Genomic DNA, 19,218 nt, shown 5'->3' with positions numbered 1-19,218 from the left:
GTGTGGCTTAAAGTGATCACCAATTCACAAAAATTTATTCATTCAACATCGAAAGGGAAAACCATCTTGTAGCTTAATGTTAGGGTTGAAACAACATACGTCGAAACGACCAGTTAAACTTATGTTATCAATTTAAAAGGATCCCATCAAGGAAACCATGATTGAGTATCAGTATCCTTAAGAGACTGATGACTCTTGTTTTGTCGTAAAATGAATCAAAACCAATAATCTAACAAAGAGCTTTTACTTGGTTATTATATTAACTTTATAGTCACTCACTCAATAAATAAGTTCCTTACATTCAACATCGAGATACTACATCCAAACACCCAGGAAGAAAAACTGAACTAGTCAATGTAGTAATTGATGGACAATGAAAAGAGAATAGGATTTGTTGAACAACCTTTAAAGGGCACATGGGATAAAATTTTTGTGAATACATCTTTAAGCTGTATAGACAGAAGTCTCATTTCCATCATTCAGTGTATTCATTTTCTTTTCCTTTCCATTACCTTATTTTCTGTTTCCGCTGAAACAATCTTATATAGACATTTGAATTAGGCCATTTAGGTTAAAAGTGACCCTCAACTCCATTTTCATAGATGGATTATCACCTTGGAGTGGCAATATGCGGACAAATAACAGTTCAAAGGCAGAGGACTTTTTTTGAGGTTTGTTAGGGGTTCTGATATTTTTTTATACAAGTTGTATACAATTCTCTCTCTCTCTCTCTCTCTCTCTCTCTCTTTTTAATTCTTAACAGACATCTGTTCACTATGTAAGTTTTCAGAAGCTGGAAAGAACATTCCCTGCTGGAATTTGGATTGTCAACAGTCTGCTATGCACTGGGCATTGCAAAGCGCTCTACACACACTATCTAATTAGCACGGGCACCAACCTAGGTGATAGGTATCATTATAAGCAGTGAGACCCAGGGGAGACAAGAGATTTGAGCAAAGTCAGCTAGGGAGTAGGTAAGAGAAAAGGGATGCAAACTCCTAGTAATTCAGTATTTGTAGTATAGAATATAATCTCTATAGGTTAAAAAAAAAAAAAAGAAAACGCAAATTTCATATTAATGTACTATATAGGTGACTCAATTGTTAGCGGCCACTGCACAAATTTGCTTTATTAGTATTTATCTTTGCTTTCATTTATACCATACAACACGCTTCCAAAACAACAAATTAGAATTTTTTAAAACAGTGCCTACAATTTGAAATTTTCACTGATTGAGACGTCACAATTTAAGTTTATAATAAGTCCGCTACCTTTTCCAGTTTTTCAATATTGGATAATTCCAGCTATTCAAGTAAGTGTATCAATGATAATAATCACCTCTAAATTTTGTGTACGGATAGAGTACCTTACTGAAACTTGATCTGAGAGGGCTTTGAAAGGCATTTGAAGGGTATTTGTCTTTTGATAACATACCCACTTTCCAATTTTGTTTAGCCCAATTGAAAAATAGTTTATATGCCATGGATTAGTAAAAGTGATTCACAACTTAATGATCAGTATGAAAACTTTCATAAAAGTATTTCCATTTAAAACAGAAAATATATGGCACAGAATCTCTCTCATGCTTGAAAATAACTGAGTAAGTTTAACCTGAGATATTTGTGGCCATGTTACCTTACTAAATCTAAAGACTTTGGAATTCACAACCGACAGTTAGACATTTGTCCTTATATGTCATGTAACAGGTGTCCACCTGCTGTTAAATAGACAATTCTGTCTTATAGTCAAAGTAGTCACGATCTTTAAGTAATGTTTTCTTTTTATGAATTGGCATTTTTAATTCCTTTGTAACTGGATTTATTTTTAATGCTTCTTGCTAATCAATATAACTAAATCTGTTAAAGGGATAAGAGAAAGAATTTACTAATTTTGACCCAGTTATACTGGTAAAATTCTATAACAGAGACTACTGAGATATTCTTAGACTCTAGCTACATTTCCACATACAAATGTGTAAAGTATAAGAAACCATTAAGAGATACTTATAATCATAATTTGGGAATGTAATTATTTATACTGTGCTTTCAGATGAACAAAAACAATTCAATATTTCATAAGCAGCATAGCAATCAATAGGATACTTCCTGTTTAGAGAATTTTTATCCCTTTGCTTCTTGGCATAAATATATACTTTCTGATAAGGCAGTTGAACAAAAGGGAAGGCAAAAGATAAAGGCCTTTTAAGCCTTAGGATGACATCTTAAAACTCAACAACTGTGTACCAACGGGGTGGGGGAATAGGGGGACAGAGTGTGTAGGGATGGGGCATGGGGAATGGACACGACCATAGTTCTGCCACCATCATGCTTTATTTTTCTTTTTCATTACTACATTCTTAAATTGTTCCATGAGATGTCTTAGTTTTTGTTAATTGTTGCTATGTTCAAATTCTCCATCTTCTATAGGCCCTATAAACGTCATTATGAGTTTATCGATTTTCAGTAAGAGAGAGAGTGTGTGTACGCATGAGTGGTGAAGAGGCAGAGAGAGAGAGAGAGAGAATCCCAAACAGTCTCCATGCTGTCAGTCCAGAGCCCAACTTGGGTCTCAAACTCACAAACCGTGAGATCATGACCTGAGCTGAGATCAAGAGTTGGACACTCACCCGACTGAGCCACCCAGGCTCCCCCTGCCCTGAAAAATAATTACAAATTGGAGGCAAAAGGAATAGAAAGTATTAAATCTCTGAGGTGAGAAATCCCCCCCGCCATCACCCCGCAAGTATGAATTGTCTATACCAGGTGCTGCAGCATAATTACATCAGCAACGTAACAGTTACATTTGGGATTAGAACACTTCTGCAACCTCGGATATTTTTCCCTTTTGCGATGCTCTGGTTTTGTGTCTTCCATCACAACTTTATCGTTTACCTATGAATCTTATACCCATGTCTTCCATTGTGCTATGTCTCTGAATCCGAAGGAGAAAACAGTTGCCACCAGGGACCATGGCTAAAAAACGTCGGCTTTTAATTATGTGAACACTCACTCTGACCCTGTCCTTTCCCACAGACCATGAGTCCCCTAGAAGTTACTCATCCACTATGACTGACCTGGGGAGAAGTGCACCGAGGGAAAGAAGAGGAACTCCAGAAAAAGAGGTAGTTGGTTCAATAGCCCTGGAGTCTTTTTTTCTGCAACGTACTTGATAAAGCACTTGCCAGCCAGAGTTTTTTCCAAAACCAGTAAAGAGCCCAGATCAAGAACATAAAAATGACGAGAGAGAAACTAGAAACACCTTCCCTGGAGGTTGAGCAAAGGACTGAAGGCAGCACGCACCCCGACCCTAGCTGTAGATGTCCCCCAACCGCGGTCCGGTTCCGGCAGCCAGGCCCCGCCGAGTCTTGACCTGACACCCGTGAATTAACAACCGTGCTCTGCGAGAGTGTTGAGCTGGGCTGCCCCATGGAGGAAGGAGATTTCCCAGTACAAATTTCGCCCCTGATGTAGAGGGGAGCTCTAGGTCATCTGTGTCGCAAATCAATACAAATTCGACCTAATTTTTGCTGGCCTGCTTTTGCTGGAAAATCACTTGGAAAATCACTGCTCCTAGGAACCAGGTACCAGCTAGCTTTGTGCATGGTCCCGAGCCAGGGCTGGAGCTCAGGTTCACGCCATCTTGGAGCCGTGAAGGTTTGACGGCAACTGAAGCTGGCCTGGGACTGGCAGCCGCTCCAGGAGAATCCCTACAGGTGTCTCCTGCAGCCCAGTACCCGTGGGACCCCCAAAGAAGTCAGGAATGTCCCAGGTTGCCTAACGTTCATGGAATCCCAAGGAAAGAGAGTGGGGTGAGGAGATAACTGAGAAGTAGAAAAGGCAGAGCTGAATCGGCTAGCTAGGGCGTGCAGGGTGATTGAAGGTGAGTGTGTGTCACATCTTATCACGACTAGAAGATGAACGGCCGGTTTACCGTGTCAATAAAGAATTCCTGAACCCTCCAGGGAATGCAAGATGACCAAGCCTATACTTTGGGCCACACACTCGCTTCCCAATGAGAACTGGGCTAATATTTCTTTGCTACTATGTTAATAAGTGTTAGTAAAAGGGATAATGGCTTCCTTCGTGACTTTTTCCAGTCTTTTTATTACGATTCCAAACGAGTTGTGTTAACACATAAGACACAGGGCAACTGACCCAGGAAAAGCCAGAATTATACCTGGGATAGATCCCTCTGGAATTGTACTGCAGTGTTCATCTACCTTAGTTTCTTTTTTTAAATTTTTTTAATGTTTACTTCTTTTTGAGAGAGAGACAGAGACAGAGACAGAGACAGAGCACAAGCCAGGTAGGGGAAGAGAGAGACGGAGTCACAGAATCCAAAGCAGGCTCCAGGTTCCGAGCTGTCAGCACAGAGCCCAATGGGGGGCTCAAACTCACAAGCTGTAAGATCATGACCTGAGCTGAAGTCGGCTGCTTAACCGACTGAGCCACCCAGGTGCCCCCATCTACCTTAGTTTCTAAGAGGAAATATGATATTCAGTAATTACGGTGAGCCAGCCATCTATTACACTCCTGTTATAGCTTAAATACCTAAGTGAAGAACTAATTGGTTGACTTATGAATTGCATAGAGGGTTTACATTATATATGTTTACTCACTCCTTGTGCTTTCATTTCTCTTTAATTCACATGAAATTGCTTTCTTGTAAAAAAAAAAATCCGAATTTTAAGTTAGCTCTAACTGTTTACTTTCCTTTTCAGAAATTGCCTGCAAAAGCTGTTTACGATTTTAAAGCTCAGACGTCTAAGTAAGTAAGATAAATATTCATTATGTGACTTAGGTTGGCTTTAAATACTTTGGTAATACTTTAAGAGGTAAATATTCTAATGGGGTGTATTACAATATGGTCTAAGTCCCAATTCAGCGAATTCAGCAATCAGCTGTAACTAATGGTTCCTTCACAATTAATTGGGATAGGGCTAATTCTATTTTCATTTGTAATTTTCTTGAGAAACATTGGGTTTTAAGTGACACTGAACATGCTACTGCACCATGAGTTCAAAAGGATAGGGCAAATAAAACGGAATTAAGAATCTTGTTTTCGGGGTGCCTGGGTGGCTCAGTCGGTTAAGCGTCCGGCTTCGGCTCAGGTCGTGATCTCGCAGTCTGTGAGTTCGAGCCCCACGTCGGGCTCTGTGCTGACAGCTCAGAGCCTGGAGCCTGCTTCAGATTCTGTGTCCCCCTCTCTCTCTGCCCCTCCCCCAGTCATGCTCTGTCTCTGTCTCAGAAATAAATAAACGTTAAAAAAAATTTTTTTTAAAAAGAATCTTGTTTTCTAGAAGTTTTGTGTCAAGAATAACATAAAAATACAGTGTTGGAGAATAATTAACACTCACTGGGAGAATTTGATAACGCTTATTTATCCAACTATATCCAGGATAGTTTGTGGGATTGAAGGGTAGAACTGTGTACAAAGATTCTTCGAGTAATATCTCCATGTCTTAACACTCAAAACTTGGAGATCCTGAGCAAAATTGTCTCCCGTGGTCCTTTTTTTCTTTTTTCTTTTTCTTTTTCTTTCTTTATTTTTTGAGAAAGAGGTCGGGTGGGGGGGGGGGGGAGAAGAGAAAGAGAGAGAGATAGAGAGACAGAGAGAGAGAGAGAAAATCCCAAGCAGTCCCCACACTCAGTGCAGAGCCCAAAGTAGGGCTGGACCCCACAGGAGATCATGACCTGAGCTGAAATCAAGATTTGTACACTTAACGGACTGAGCCACCCAGGTACCCCTCCTCCTGCACTCTTTTGATGTTAGTGTTTTCATACTCCTTTGTTGCAGTATTTTTTTTAACCTTTGTCCTTAGGAACTTGTTCATCAGATGGGCATGTGGTTAAGAAAGGCTAGGGAGGGAGGCAGTCTCCCAGAAGTGTCATGGCCCATGTGTACAGACCTTATTTAAGAAACTTTGGTCTCCATTAGAATTGAAGATATTGAAATCATTGTACATTGGCATTAAATTATCCTTTGTTGTTTAGACGGAACATATATAATATATATAATACATAATAACAAAATACTTTATTCATTAAAATGCATATTATATTAATAGTTCTAGAAACTGTCTCTGACATGAGACATGTAAAAAGATAAAATCACTCAGATTTTCGTAATGCTGCTGAGATGGAGAATGAACTAAATAGGAAAATGCTATTTAGAAATTAAGATGTTGGGGCACCTGGGTGGCTTAGTCAGTTAAGCATCTGACTCTTGGTTTCGATTCAGGTCATGATGCCACAGTCGTGAGTTCGAGCCCTGCATCAGGCTCTGTGCCCCCTCTCTCTCTCTCTCTCTCTCTCTGTCTGTCTCAAAATAACTAACTAAATAAACAAACATTTTTAAAAATTAAAAAACAGAATTTAAGATGTCAAACGTGGCTTAAATCGGGTATTTAAAAAAATCCTGATGAAAGCTTACATCTTTTTTTCTTTTTTTGATGAGATAAGTAACACCTGCTTCGTGTCTACCCCCTTCTCGCCCTTATTACTGCTCTGTGGATGTGGTGCGACAATGTGTCTGATGCAGGCCGATTTTATAAGCGAACGGTACAGAACATGTAAATGTCATTTCTTCTTTGTGACAAGCCATCAAAAGCTTTTTTAAATGTATGAACCCCTGAGGAATGACAGGGCATGTGACACGGGCAAGGTATCCACCCAGGGCCCACCGCTTTTTGAGAAGGTTCAATAAAAAACAAGCCGTGAGAGAAAGGTGAGGTGTAGTGCAGAGGCGAGTGTTGGGGTGTTGATTGTGTGGCTGGATTTTGTTTGCTCCAGTTGCCAAGCCTGATGCCATCCTCCAAGGCCATGTCCTCCTGGTGAGAGCTCCGAGTCAGCAAGGGTTCCAGGCTTGCAAATGGCACAGCCCTCCTGCAGGGTTATCTGCACCCCGCCCCCCACCTTTCACCAAATCTTCCTAAGCCAACAGGATGTAATTGTGTAAGGCTTCAGGGAAGTCGATTCAGTAATCACCCATGGAAGTCATCCCACAATGTTAGTAAAAAAACAAAAACAAAAAATGTTTCCCACATACCATAAATACATTTATCTGACTGCCGTTCAATCATATTCCTCTCGTTCTGTTTTCAGGAGATGTAAAGAGCACTCCCCAGTGTAGTTAACCTATTTGACACAAAAATCGAGGTTCTGGACGACTCACACAGCTTTAAAAGGCTCACACACCCAGAAGCACTGACTGTTAACAAAGGCCCAGCCACATTTTTACGTGCTTTTAATTAATAGCTAGATGTGGGTGCTTTTTTGTGCCTAACATCTTATAAACAAGAGACAGACATATCTGCTTTAAATAAACATGTGCCTTTTTTTTTTAATTTTTTTTCAACATTTATTTATTTTTGGGACAGAGAGAGACAGAGCATGAACGGGTGAGAGGCAGAGAGAGAGGGAGACACAGAATCGGAAACAGGCTCCAGGCTCTGAGCCATCAGCCCAGAGCCCGACGCGGGGCTCGAACTCACGGACCGCGAGATCGTGACCTGGCTGAAGTCGGACGCTTAACCGACTGCGCCACCCAGGCGCCCCCTAAACATCTGTCTTAAAAGCTACCTGTCTTTACCTGATGCAGAAAGTTTAATTTTTTAATAACACAGCTAACGATACAGCTCAGTAATTCACCAGACATAATGTCTCAGTTGTTAAATAGGAAAAAGACATAAAACGTCATTTCCAGAGGTTGTCAGCGGCCACCATTCTAAAAGGGTTTGGGAGGGAGAAAGCAAGCTTACTATTATGGGACTCAGAAATTCTGGGTCTGAGATGAGAGGGACACAGTTTTGAAAACTGTTAAGTGAGATTTCTGTCCTTTATGAAGAAGGCTTAAAACGTTTAAATACAAGCCTTTAAAAATAGAAAAGATTTCTTTTCATATTTGAAAGAAAAAGTTTTCTCTAATTGACTTGTTTTTTAAAAAAAGCTAAGCTTCCTAGTCTCATTTCCAGAAACAAAACACACCTGGTACTCAGAAAGCTATTGGATTGCAAACATTAAATATTTTGTTTTTTGTTTTCTACATCAGGCATTTGCATAAAAGAAGGGAGTGCTGTATTTGAATGTAAGACTCCTTGAATCTCCTCTGTCTTTAGGGTTACTGAAAATTTAACACACTTTCAATGTGAAGATTTTAACACTTCGAACTGTGCAATAATTCTTTAATTAGCAACAGTTTTTTTATTTTTTTTATTTGAGAGAGAGAGTGCACACAAGTGGGAGGGGGTTCGGGGTGGGCAGTGCAGAGAGAGAGGAGAGAATCTTAAACAGGCTCTGTGCTCAGAATGGAGCCCAACTCGGAGCTGGATCCCACGACCCTGGGATCATGACCTGAACTGAAATCAAGAGCCGGACGCTTAACTGACTGAGCCACCCAGGCGCCCCTAATATGTAACGGTTTTTCAATTAATTCTTTTAATCAATGAGAAATACGCTACATCTGATATCCAGCTCTCTTCGTGATCCATTCTGCACATATAAACGATCCAACTCAAGATTCTGAACTAAACATTGCAGAAGATTCCAGAATGGGGAGGCAGATGAGTAGGAAAGTAGGGCTCTTGGGAAAAGATGTGAAATGAGTGTCCTCCGACAAAACGTAATTACGGGGGCGCCTGGGTGGCGCAGTCGGTTAAGCGTCCGACTTCAGCCAGGTCACGATCTCGCGGTCCGTGAGTTCGAGCCCCGCGTCGGGCTCTGGGCTGATGGCTCGGAGCCTGGAGCCTGTTTCCGATTCTGTGTCTCCCTCTCTCTCTGCCCCTCCCCCATTCATGCTCTGTCTCTCTCTGTCCCAAAAATAAATAAACGTTGAAAAAAAAAAATTAAAAAAAAAAAAAAAACGTAATTACGAGGGCAAAACAGCAAACAGACAGTTACCTAGATAATGAAGCCGTCAAAAACAGATGCAGTGAGGATGAGAAGGTAGGCATGAATTATCTAAAATAAGTAATGTTTTTATAGCTTAAAACTACATACCCACATCTACCTACTTAGGAAATAAGCAGGCATATAGGTTTCTTCTTAGAAATAACCAAAATGGAAAAGCATAGATGGTGTCCTGGAAATACTTTTACTTTTTAAAAACAAAAGCTATAAAGAAGGCGGCAAGCAACCCGTGCATGTCTTTACACTTAAAACATGTTTATGTCTGCGCTCCATTGAAGAATAAAATCTTTTTCTTTTTTTTTTTTTAATTTTTTTTTTAAGTTTATTTATTTTTGAGACAGAGAGAGACAGAGCATGAACGGGGGAGGGTCAGAGAGAGAGGGAGACACAGAATCGGAAACAGGCTCCAGGCTCTGAGCCATCAGCCCAGAGCCCGACGCGGGGCTCAAACCCACGGACTTCGAGATCGTGACCTGAGCCGAAGTAGGACGCTTAACCGACTGAGCCACCCAGGCGCCCCTAAAATCTTTTTCTTTACACAAAATAGATTCCTTATCAAGATATGCCAGTTAAATAAATGCCCGACAACCAGCTTCCAAGACCTGTAAATAAAAATTTTTCTGATGATGGCACTTCGGTGCTAAAGCTACTTATTCTCCTTATTGTAAGCTTTAGCACATCCAAAGGGGCCAGAAAGAAAGAGAAGTTAAGGTTCTGACTATCTCACTAGCTTCAGAACTAACAAGATCAGTGCAGAGCGAATCTATCATTACGCCAAGCCTAACAGCTCCTCCACAGTAAACTAATGATTACACAGCAATAGTCCATCCTTGCCTTTCAATTTCGTATCAGTTTGCCTGTGCCTTGTATCAAACACGAGGTTTCTATTTGTTCGGTTTTTGAAATCACTTTTAAAGTTATAAGTGAATTCTAAGGGTTTGCAACGAAGATCCTGATGTAACTGGGCTTGACAGATGATTCCATACTGAAAGTACGTTTCTCAGCCAAATACAGATCAAGTGAGAGTGTTGATCTTAAGAGTAATGGCTACACATCAGGGGCGGGGAGGGGGAAACCCAACCCTGAAACGTGTCTCTTCCAGGGAGCTGTCATTTAAGAAAGGAGATACTGTCTACATCCTCAGGAAAATTGATCAAAATTGGTATGAGGGAGAGCACCACGGGAGAGTGGGCATTTTTCCCATCTCCTACGTGGAGGTAAGTCCTACCCCTTCCCTCTCCCATGGCTGCTGTTTCCAAAGTCGCCACAGATCAAGAATAGATAACTTTTCTTCCCTCATAGAAACTCATGCCTCCTGAGAAGGCACAGCCTGCAAGACCGCCTCCCCCAGCCCAGCCTGGAGAAATCGGAGAAGCTGTAGCCAAATATAATTTCAATGCTGACACAAACGTGGAGCTGTCGCTGAGAAAGGTACCCTGGCCGTTGTCGTCAACAGTGCTTTTGAAAGGCTGTGTATTTCCAAAACTAAAATAGGTTATCGATTTCCTTGGACGTTTTTGTGTTTCCCCCATGTGCTACAAAGGACTCTATGAGGCCACCCTGAGGCGCTGTTACCTACAGCTCCGTGTCCTTCCGGAAGAGGTCCCCTGGGGGGTGCACAGCTTCTCAGAGAGACTTTCCCTCCAGGCGCAGCATGGCAGGTTCCACGTCTCCTCCAAGGGGCGCCTCAGGCTTAACAGCCAGGAGCTCTACACGTGGAAACATCAAAAGGAAAAGCACTTTCATACACTTCAAAATATTGTTTGTCCTGCTGCCTTATTATTCAAATTAAAAAAAAAAATGGGTGTTTCAACATTTACTTTTATCTTGGAATCCAGGAACGGTCCTAACGTAATGAAGGTACTTCTCCCTACAGAGCCTTTTTGAGGAGACATTTTTGTGCAGGGCTCCTCCCCTGATCAGCCTTCTCTAGGCCTCATGACTGACCCAAATTTCACTAGCAACCGATCCAATTCTAGTATCTTAATAATATCAGGAAGAACTCTTTTTCTCATTTTTTAATGTTTAGTTATTTATTTTGAGAGAGAGAGAGAGAAAGAGAGGGCATGGGGGGAAGGGGTAGAGAGTGAGGGAGAGAGAATCCCAAGCAGGCTCCGTGTTGACAGAGCCCTATGTGGGGCTTGAACTCAGGAACCGTGAGATCATGACCTGAGCCGAAACCAATCACTGGATGTTTAACTGACTGAGCCACCCAGGTGCCCCCAGAAATAACTCTTTTTAATTTGTTTCTGCGCAGAAAGATCAAACGAACTATCTTCATGGTTTGCTAAACCATCATATTCGTTTGTTTGAGGTGACCACGTGTCTGCACAGAGCACAGGCTAGAGAGTCACAGGCAGGGTGGTTCTGGAACTTCTTCGCCTACTGGCGAATCCCTTAGCCAGGGGCAAGGAAGGGAAACGACACGGTTCTTGTACCAGTAGAACCTCATCCCATTCTCCCTTCTCGGCCCTGGTTCTGCATCATCAACCCATTCTCCTCCTCTACCCTCCCAGCGGCAACACAACATTCCATGAACCATCCCGGCTGATGTTTCATACTATAAAGAGCAGCTTCTGCCAATGCAATTTATAGCTCCAGCAACAGCCTGGCAATAGCAGTGTGCTGCCCAGAAAATCAGTGCAATTTTAACATTAGGGAGATTTACTTCTCCTCAGTTATGTTCTGTGCAGAGGCCACGAACCAATCAGAATGGATAGTGAGTGGTGTTACACAACGGTGTGTCGGCCCTGGGCACAGCTGTGGATTATCTAGGGTACGTCCTTTGCCCCGTCCTGCCAGCCTTACTCTTTGCTCCTGCTTACCACACGTAGATCAAGAAAGCAAAACGGTATGCCATTCAACTTCCTCCCTTCCGGAGCTTGACTTCCGTAATCCATTTCAGATACAAAATCACAGCGAGCTGAGTTGCACTGTTTTGAAGCTCTTCCTGCAGAAGGTCACTTCCCCGAATCCTGTCAATGATAGGATAATGCTACTGTCATTGAGGTTTTCCCTGTTAAACTATTCTGCTTTTTAAAGTAACTGATACAAGTCATTTCACATGGTACCGGTGTGAACATGTGTAAGCCCATTCACACAAACCAAGCATCCTTAGGGGAGATTCTAATGTCATTATGAATGATTACATATCGTACATGTTGATAATCTGTAATTTGGGAATGAGCTCAGAGCCTTCATTTTCATTCCCCTGACAAAAACAAACAACAAACAACAATCATAACAACTGGAGGTATCAAACTTCCCCAGATGGAAAGCTATTGCTTATTAGAAACCATTGACAATTGACAGTTTTTATGTTACCACATCTGTATTTATAATGCATTTTCCTAATATTCATTGCAGGGAGATAGAGTTATTCTTCTTAAAAGAGTTGATCAAAACTGGTATGAAGGTAAAATTCCCGGAACCAGCAGACAAGGCATCTTCCCTGTTTCCTATGTAGAAGTTGTCAAGAAGAATACAACCAAAGGTGCTGAGGACTACCCTGACCCTCCAATACCCCACAGCTATTCTAGTGATAGAATCCACAGCTTAAGTTCAAATAAGGTAAGAAGACATCCTAGCATATTAGTGTCATGTTTGGGAGCTTGATGCAAGATCATCGACATGGGATGTTAGGCATAGACTAAAACATCATACCTATTGCAAAGCGACAAAGTGTACATGTTATGTTTCTGAGTGTGCGTGCCATGTCAAGTCAATATAATTGAATCTTTCTGAGGGGTGCTAGCACAAAGGTTTCATGCTTGATTTTGATAATTTTGTTTTCAAAGTAAAATACTGAAAGAGAAAACATTAGCATCAGAAAATCCTATATGATATAGGTCTGTATGTATGTATGCAATTATAGCTGCTTTTTGAAACTCAATTTTTTTCTGCAGCTTGATTTTATTTTTAGATATGCATGTTTTACATGGATTCTATGCAGGTGTAAGTAGTATATATAAGTATAGAATGTATTGATAGGTAGTTAGATAGATCCCAAAATGGTTTATTTCAACAACACATGGTAATTGAGTTGACAAAATTCTATGAAAGTCTTGGGGTATTTTGGTACAGAGAGAAAGTAAAAATTTTTAATTAAGGTCTGTGAGTCAGTTTGTTTATTAGTTTGAATGAAAATGTCATTCTTTCTTAGGAGTCCTCAAGTTTATTTTATTAGGTTTAGGATGATTTCCACTGTCTCACTAGAGCCAGTAGCTAAAGATAATTACCTTTCTCAACATGTAGTTTAAAAGGGACATACAGAGAAAGACAGATACCATATGGTTTCACTCTTATGTGGATCCTGAGAAACTTAACAGGAACCCATGGGGGAGGGGAAGGAAAAAAAAAAAAAAAAAGAGGTTAGAGTGGGAGAGAGCCAAAGCATAAGAGACTGTTAAAAACTGAGAACAAACTGAGGGTTGATGGGGGGTGGGAGGGAGGGGAGGGTGGGTGATGGGTATTGAGGAGGGCACCTTTTGGGATGAGCACTGGGTGTTGTATGGAAACCAATTTGTCAATAAATTTCATAAAAAAAAAAATAAATAAAAAAATAAAAAAAAATAAAAAAATAAAAGGCAAGGAGAAAAACAAAAAAAATAAATAAATTTAAAAAAAAAAAAAAAAAAAAAGGGACTTTGCTTCCTGAACTGGTTGATTAGAAAAGGCTATTCCAAAAACAAAAAAAAAGAAAAGAAAAGGCTATTCTACTCTCTTTACTCACAGTGTGAAGTTGTTCTGAATTTTCTATTGAATTATATATAATATGTTGTGTTCTTCTCATGGATGGTATTTAGGGATTTCTGTCTCCTTTTCATTGACTTTCAAGTGTAAAACTTTAAATTACCAAGGAATTATTTCCAAAATATTGTAAGTACTTCCCAACATTTTAAACATTTTGTTTCCCATAACTTACTGAAAATTTTAACTGAGACCAAGGCTGGGACATGGAAAACTAAACCATTTGGCCCTAGCAAGATAACATCAACATCACAGACATGAAATCATTTCATGTCCCAAAGCAAGAGAGCATCCCCAGTGACCTAAACTCCTCCTTGAAAATGAGTCTACAAGGATTTTACATATGTAAATGAGCTAAGAATCTACTATCCGAAGAGAAGCATTTTCTTTTAAAAGGGCATTTTATTTATTCTACTCTTTGAAGACTGGGTTTCCGTTGCAGGGTAATTGCCGTAAATCCCTTATCACTGAATAATAGAACAGTTTGGCAACACTGGATAACAGAAGGGTAATCAGATTGTGTCTGGTTGATAATAAAGTTTTCCAGAATCTTCTTTAGTAGGTTGACTTCACTACCAGAGCTTAGCGTTAGAAAGCAACATCCTTCCTTCAATAGTTCCTACTGATAAAAAGACAATATCAGAACCTTCAACCATATGTTTGTCTTATTTACCATTCAGTCATCTTAAAAAACTACCAGATGAATTTCAAGGCAACTGTACCTTCAAACAAAATATTATGAGAAAGACTAGGCATTTATCTAGAAAGCCTTATTTAATATTTAAGAAATTCTTCCATAATGTCTTAATTAATACTGGCAATGCCATACTGTAGATCACAGTGTTTTAATCCTTGTTGTGGATATGATTTAAATGTATTTTCAGTTTCCTAAACTTTCTCTTAGAATACCAGATTTTACGTTTTATAAATAGAGAAATTTCACTAAAAACTAATTAGTGTTTTGTTCTCACTGCTGGGAAGAAAATATGTTGAAAAGCTTATGTCCATAACTTGAAAAAAAAATGCTTAATGATTTCGACCCATCTGGTAATCTATGATATCATTGACTTAATAAGGGAAACTTCTCACTAGTGTTGAACTGGATCATTTTCAGAAAAAGAACTATGATATACTTCTAAGCCATGACGTCCAAAATACACGAAATGTTATGTATCCTATTTTCTAACTGGTATTTGCAAATAGAGGAAAGAACTCATTGACTCATGCATCACTCTGACACATTCAAATCACATTTCCTGACATACTATCTTTATTTTAGGGGAGATCCAAATGGAAGTTGATACCATTTCTGATATTTCTGCTTTTAGTGTAGTTGAATCCAATTCGAATGCTTTAGGGAGGAAAGGTAATTATGTGATTTTTGTATTATAGGTATATTTATGTTATGTAGGTATCTCAGATACATAATTTGGCTTTTTGTAGAAGCAAGTCCATTGTAAAGCTAAGCACCTGGAACCTGTTAACATGTATACTGGCAACCGTTGTGGTAACAGCACTGGAATAGTGGCAGTAATAGTGACAGTGGTAGTCATGACAACAGTGGGATTGAAAGATCTTTCTTCCTTGTCTACATAGTATTCCTGACCATGAGAGAAAATGAAAGCGAAAAGTAATCATCTAGAATTCTTATGCGTTTCACAGAGTTTCAAAATCTGTTATTCTGTTGCATAACAAAGAGCATAAGATAGAATGGTGGCCAATAAGAGAATTTCTCTAGACTATGAAATGAGACTTAGGTAATTTCTGTCTTACTAAAAACTGAACATAGACAGGACCTGCTAGGGGTGGCTATCTATCTAGTAACAGACCACATGTATAGTATCACTTTACATCAGGTGCTAGGCGGACTAAAGACCACCTGAATCTTCTGTTAGGATGCTCACGTGAGTTTTGTGACTCTTTGGCTTATATACCCCCACCCCAAGGTGACAGGACATCGTATTTCCTTTAAAAAAAAAAAATAGCTAAATAAATTCTATTAATGCCCCATTCCTGTTAAAGGACACAGAAGTCAAAAGTTAAGTGGCCTTAGGACCAAGAGCGCTGAGTGCATGAGTGAGGTCTCATCCTAAACAACCAACGAGAAAATGCATCTCCAAAATCTTCCAGACCCAAACCATCTCCCTGGAGAGAATGACAGTAAAATGCCATCCACCAGACTGTCAAGGCCTTCCTACATATAGCATGTAGCATTCTTTCCAGTTCAGCAATAGAATGTCTTAGAATGTTTCTAGGCAGCCCTTCCAGAGCTACTTTTAAGGAATTTCCATTACCATTCTGTTTTGTTCAATACATCCAAAATATACTGATAATAGTAAGATCCACTGAGGTATATTTTTACTTCAGGAGATTAAGTTTCATAAATTATACTCCACAGGTTTACATAAAAGAATGGGAGTCCTAGCAGAAGTTTACTCCCGTTAAAATCATATGTTCCCTTTCTATGTAAACATTTACTTTGGGTTTTTTAAACCTTGAAGTAGTAGTTATCTTTAATTTCATTCTGATCGGGGGTTTCTGTTCTTGGAAAATATTTTTCAGAATTGATTCACTGGGAAATGTATCCATGTATAATGATGTAAAAATATTTTATGCCATACGCTATAATTACGTTGCAAAACATAAGTGAAAAAATCATGGAAGTTCAAAAGATTTGGCACTCTTACAGGCAGAAAGAACAGTAAACAAATTCAGGGAATAAGAAAAGGTTTCGTTATTGGTTTTCATTTTACAGGAACATTATTTCAGAGTCATATGTGAAGCCTAGTTTAAAAGAGCTAATCCGCTAGATAAAATCACTTAGGGATTCACTGTCTGACCTTCTTATCGCTACTACAGCTTTACCTTATCATTTGACACCTGAGACCCCTTTCAAATACTAGGAGAGTTTCATTGTTCAGATAACCTTCCAGTTAACATGCGAAGGATTTTATTTAAATTCCGCAAAAATATCCACAAATCGAGACCACAGCGTAAAATATGTTTCTATTTATTACCACCACTTCCCTGCATTTCTCTGTCTCTGTGTTTTGATGTATGATTTTCTTGGTTTACATTTTAACCTTATAATCCCTGCTCGTTTCTAAGTTGGCTTTCAGTGAACCAGCCCCTCCTCCCACGCACAAAGCTTCACCGGGCTCAGATAGAACAGCCCAGGGGCGGCTGCGTCTGACAGCCGAGTGCCCACCGGCAAATCCTTTGACCCCAACACCGCCTCACTCTCTGGACAATTTCTTGGATGAATTGGAGAAGCTTGGTGCTTTAACCTTACCAGCCGACCAAGCCAAACCAAATATCCTAGAGGAGATCATCCTCGAGATTAAGGAGGAGCCCTCAGATCTCCTCCCCTTGCCTCCAGCATCTGCACCTGCCAAATCCCCTTCTTCTCTGCTGCCTTTACCCCGCTCAGGGGTGACCTCAGCTGCAGTCCGGCCTTCTGAGGCAACACCACTTCAAGATCCCAGAAAGACAACTCAGAACAAATGTGCAGGTTTGACAAAAATACGAAAGGGCTTTGGAGGCCCCGAGAAAGTACCCGAAGTCCTAGGTGACAAGTTTGTGGCCTCTGCACACACTAATGTGGCTCCCTTGCCCAAAAGTCTCCCCGCCATCGGAGAGGAAGATGAGGATATCTATGAGGGGTTTCTGTCAGGCATCCGAAGAGGGCCAGAGTGTCGAGAACCGGATGCCTTGTGGTGTGCCCGCGACGGCACAGAGGTGACACCAAGCCTGCACATCGAAGAGGAGGAAGAAGAGAGGCAACCTGACTGTTTAAAATATCCAGTAGCCACCCCCACAGACCCTAGGATCCCTAAGGAAGACAGCAGTGCAGTGAAAACCAGTACTGAGGTATTTTAACCTTGCCTAATTACCAAAGAACTAACCCGTCTTAACTATATTTAGCTAGTACAGTTAATCACATTACTAAACATCAATTTTGGCATTGCCCTAAAAGGCTTCCTCTTAAGAAACACAAGCACTACGTAAGTTGGGGGTGGAGGGGCATATGGAAACTCACCAAATTTTAGTAAGATGATGTAAATGTCTGATGTCATTCCATTATTTGATTGTGACTAGAAATTCATATTTCAAACAGTCTATAATTGATAGTCTTCCTGACTTTTTGTTATTAATAATGATAGCTACATAGTTGAACTCTTACTGACTATCAGACAGTGTTCTAAGAACTCTTCGTCAATGAGATGGGTTATATTATTAGCCCCACTTGAGAAATTAGAAAACTGATACACAGAGAGATGAGTCCAATTCCAATGGCAGTTTGTAAAAAGGGAGAGAGACAGAACCAAAAGGCACGCCGGTACCCTTTTAACTCTCAGAAGAAATAATTTCTTCAGGTTGGTGACCACTTAAGACTTCTAATGCATTTTCATCTTACAAAGAATCTTGAGCAATGATTTTAATTAGTAAAGAGGGGACATACCCTAAATCTTTAGTTTGTAAATTTTTGTCTTAAGACAAAAACAAAACTTCATTTCTCACATACGTAACCTGTAATTTAGAAAGAAAATATGATTACTGGCAAGTACTGAAATTAGGAAACAAAATGTTTTATATCATGCTACTCTGCAATCACTTTCCCCCATGGATCGTCTATTTTAAAATCTTAGAAAACAAAAATAATTTTTAAAATCCCATAGTTTTCTATTAAGATCTTGCCAATAACAAATATAGAGGCACGTGGCCTGTACTATAGGACGTTCTTGGGCTTAAATAATGATCAGTGCCCATGAGACCCCTGGACATCCACAAAACCCCGAGGCTTGGCTAGTTCCTCAACCAGGAGAGAAAAGGTCATCTGCACAAAGAACCCAGCCATGCCTGTATTTGTATAAAAAACAAATACACTACTTAGCAAAAGAGATCATTCATTACAGAAAGTCAAGCATGTTTCTAAGTCAGTTATTCAAATAGCTGCTGGCACACATCAGTTCCCCGGCTTTGTAACTAACCAGCTAGAAATCGTAATCTACTTTACAGGCAAGTAACAAAGAGTCATTGCAGGTTTGTAGTTTTTCCTTCATGTTTAGAAGCAGCCATCCTGTAAATATATTCTAAAATTGTAGACTATGGGGGGTTCTTCTGTCCAGCCGCCCACATCAGAAAAATGATCACACTCACTGGGGATTTTGAGTCAGATTCGAAAGAAAAAGTTAAGCAAGAATTTAAAGCAAGAATTTGTCATAAATGTCGCTTCCCAGGGCATTTGGTAACTTGAACATTATTCAACTTTGGGGGATATTCTCTAAAGACCACATAACCTCATTCTGGGCACAAGCGTAATCACATCTTGTCTTTCCTCAATCTTTAAGCCGCCTTCATTTTCTCCGGGAGATCGAACGTCTACACCTTTTCCCAGCTGTGTCCTTCCCTCCCTTCCTTTCCGTTCTCCCTGGGCCTCTGTCTCTGACTTGGCCTCTACACTTTCTCAGACTACCCAGCCCTACACACCTCCCCTTCTCCCTAAATACCCTTATCAACAGGAGATAAATTCACCAAAATTAAAGGTAACTGCATCCCGAGT

General features: G+C 40.1%; 2 protein-coding genes across 15 annotated transcripts in view; one reads left to right on the top strand and one right to left on the bottom strand.

Moving 5' to 3' along the window:
• Window positions 1–19,218, top strand: part of SORBS2 (sorbin and SH3 domain containing 2) — a 222,688-nt gene that overhangs the window by 186,177 nt on the left and 17,293 nt on the right. For 12 of the 13 annotated variants that reach the window (XM_032592809.1, XM_032592814.1, XM_032592813.1 and 9 more), the window contains 5 exons: window positions 3,033–3,121; window positions 4,721–4,767; window positions 10,009–10,123; window positions 10,209–10,337; window positions 12,273–12,476. In XM_032592809.1, coding sequence (XP_032448700.1) covers window positions 3,033–3,121; window positions 4,721–4,767; window positions 10,009–10,123; window positions 10,209–10,337; window positions 12,273–12,476 — 584 coding nt within the window. Of the gene's footprint in view, window positions 1–3,032; window positions 3,122–4,720; window positions 4,768–10,008; window positions 10,124–10,208; window positions 10,338–12,272; window positions 12,477–16,763; window positions 18,200–19,218 lie in introns of those variants that run through there. The other variant, XM_032592810.1, reaches the window with a different exon arrangement.
• Window positions 10,346–19,218, bottom strand: part of LOC115511793 — a 113,325-nt gene continuing 104,452 nt past the window's right edge. The window contains exons 3-4 of one of the 2 annotated variants that reach the window (XR_004343502.1): window positions 11,732–11,881; window positions 10,346–10,615 (exon numbers count right to left, since the gene is read on the bottom strand). Coding sequence is in view for 1 of the 2 variants with exons in the window: in XM_030312145.1 (XP_030168005.1) it covers window positions 11,767–11,881 (115 nt within the window). In the remaining variant the exon portion in view is untranslated. Of the gene's footprint in view, window positions 10,616–11,731; window positions 11,882–19,218 lie in introns of those variants that run through there. The other variant, XM_030312145.1, reaches the window with a different exon arrangement.

This window comes from Lynx canadensis, chromosome B1 (assembly GCF_007474595.2).
Source record: "Lynx canadensis isolate LIC74 chromosome B1, mLynCan4.pri.v2, whole genome shotgun sequence".
In the NCBI taxonomy this organism is placed as follows: Eukaryota; Metazoa; Chordata; class Mammalia; order Carnivora; family Felidae; genus Lynx; species Lynx canadensis.
Note: the sequence above shows the minus strand (reverse complement) of the source record. Positions and strands in the feature narration are given on the sequence as shown.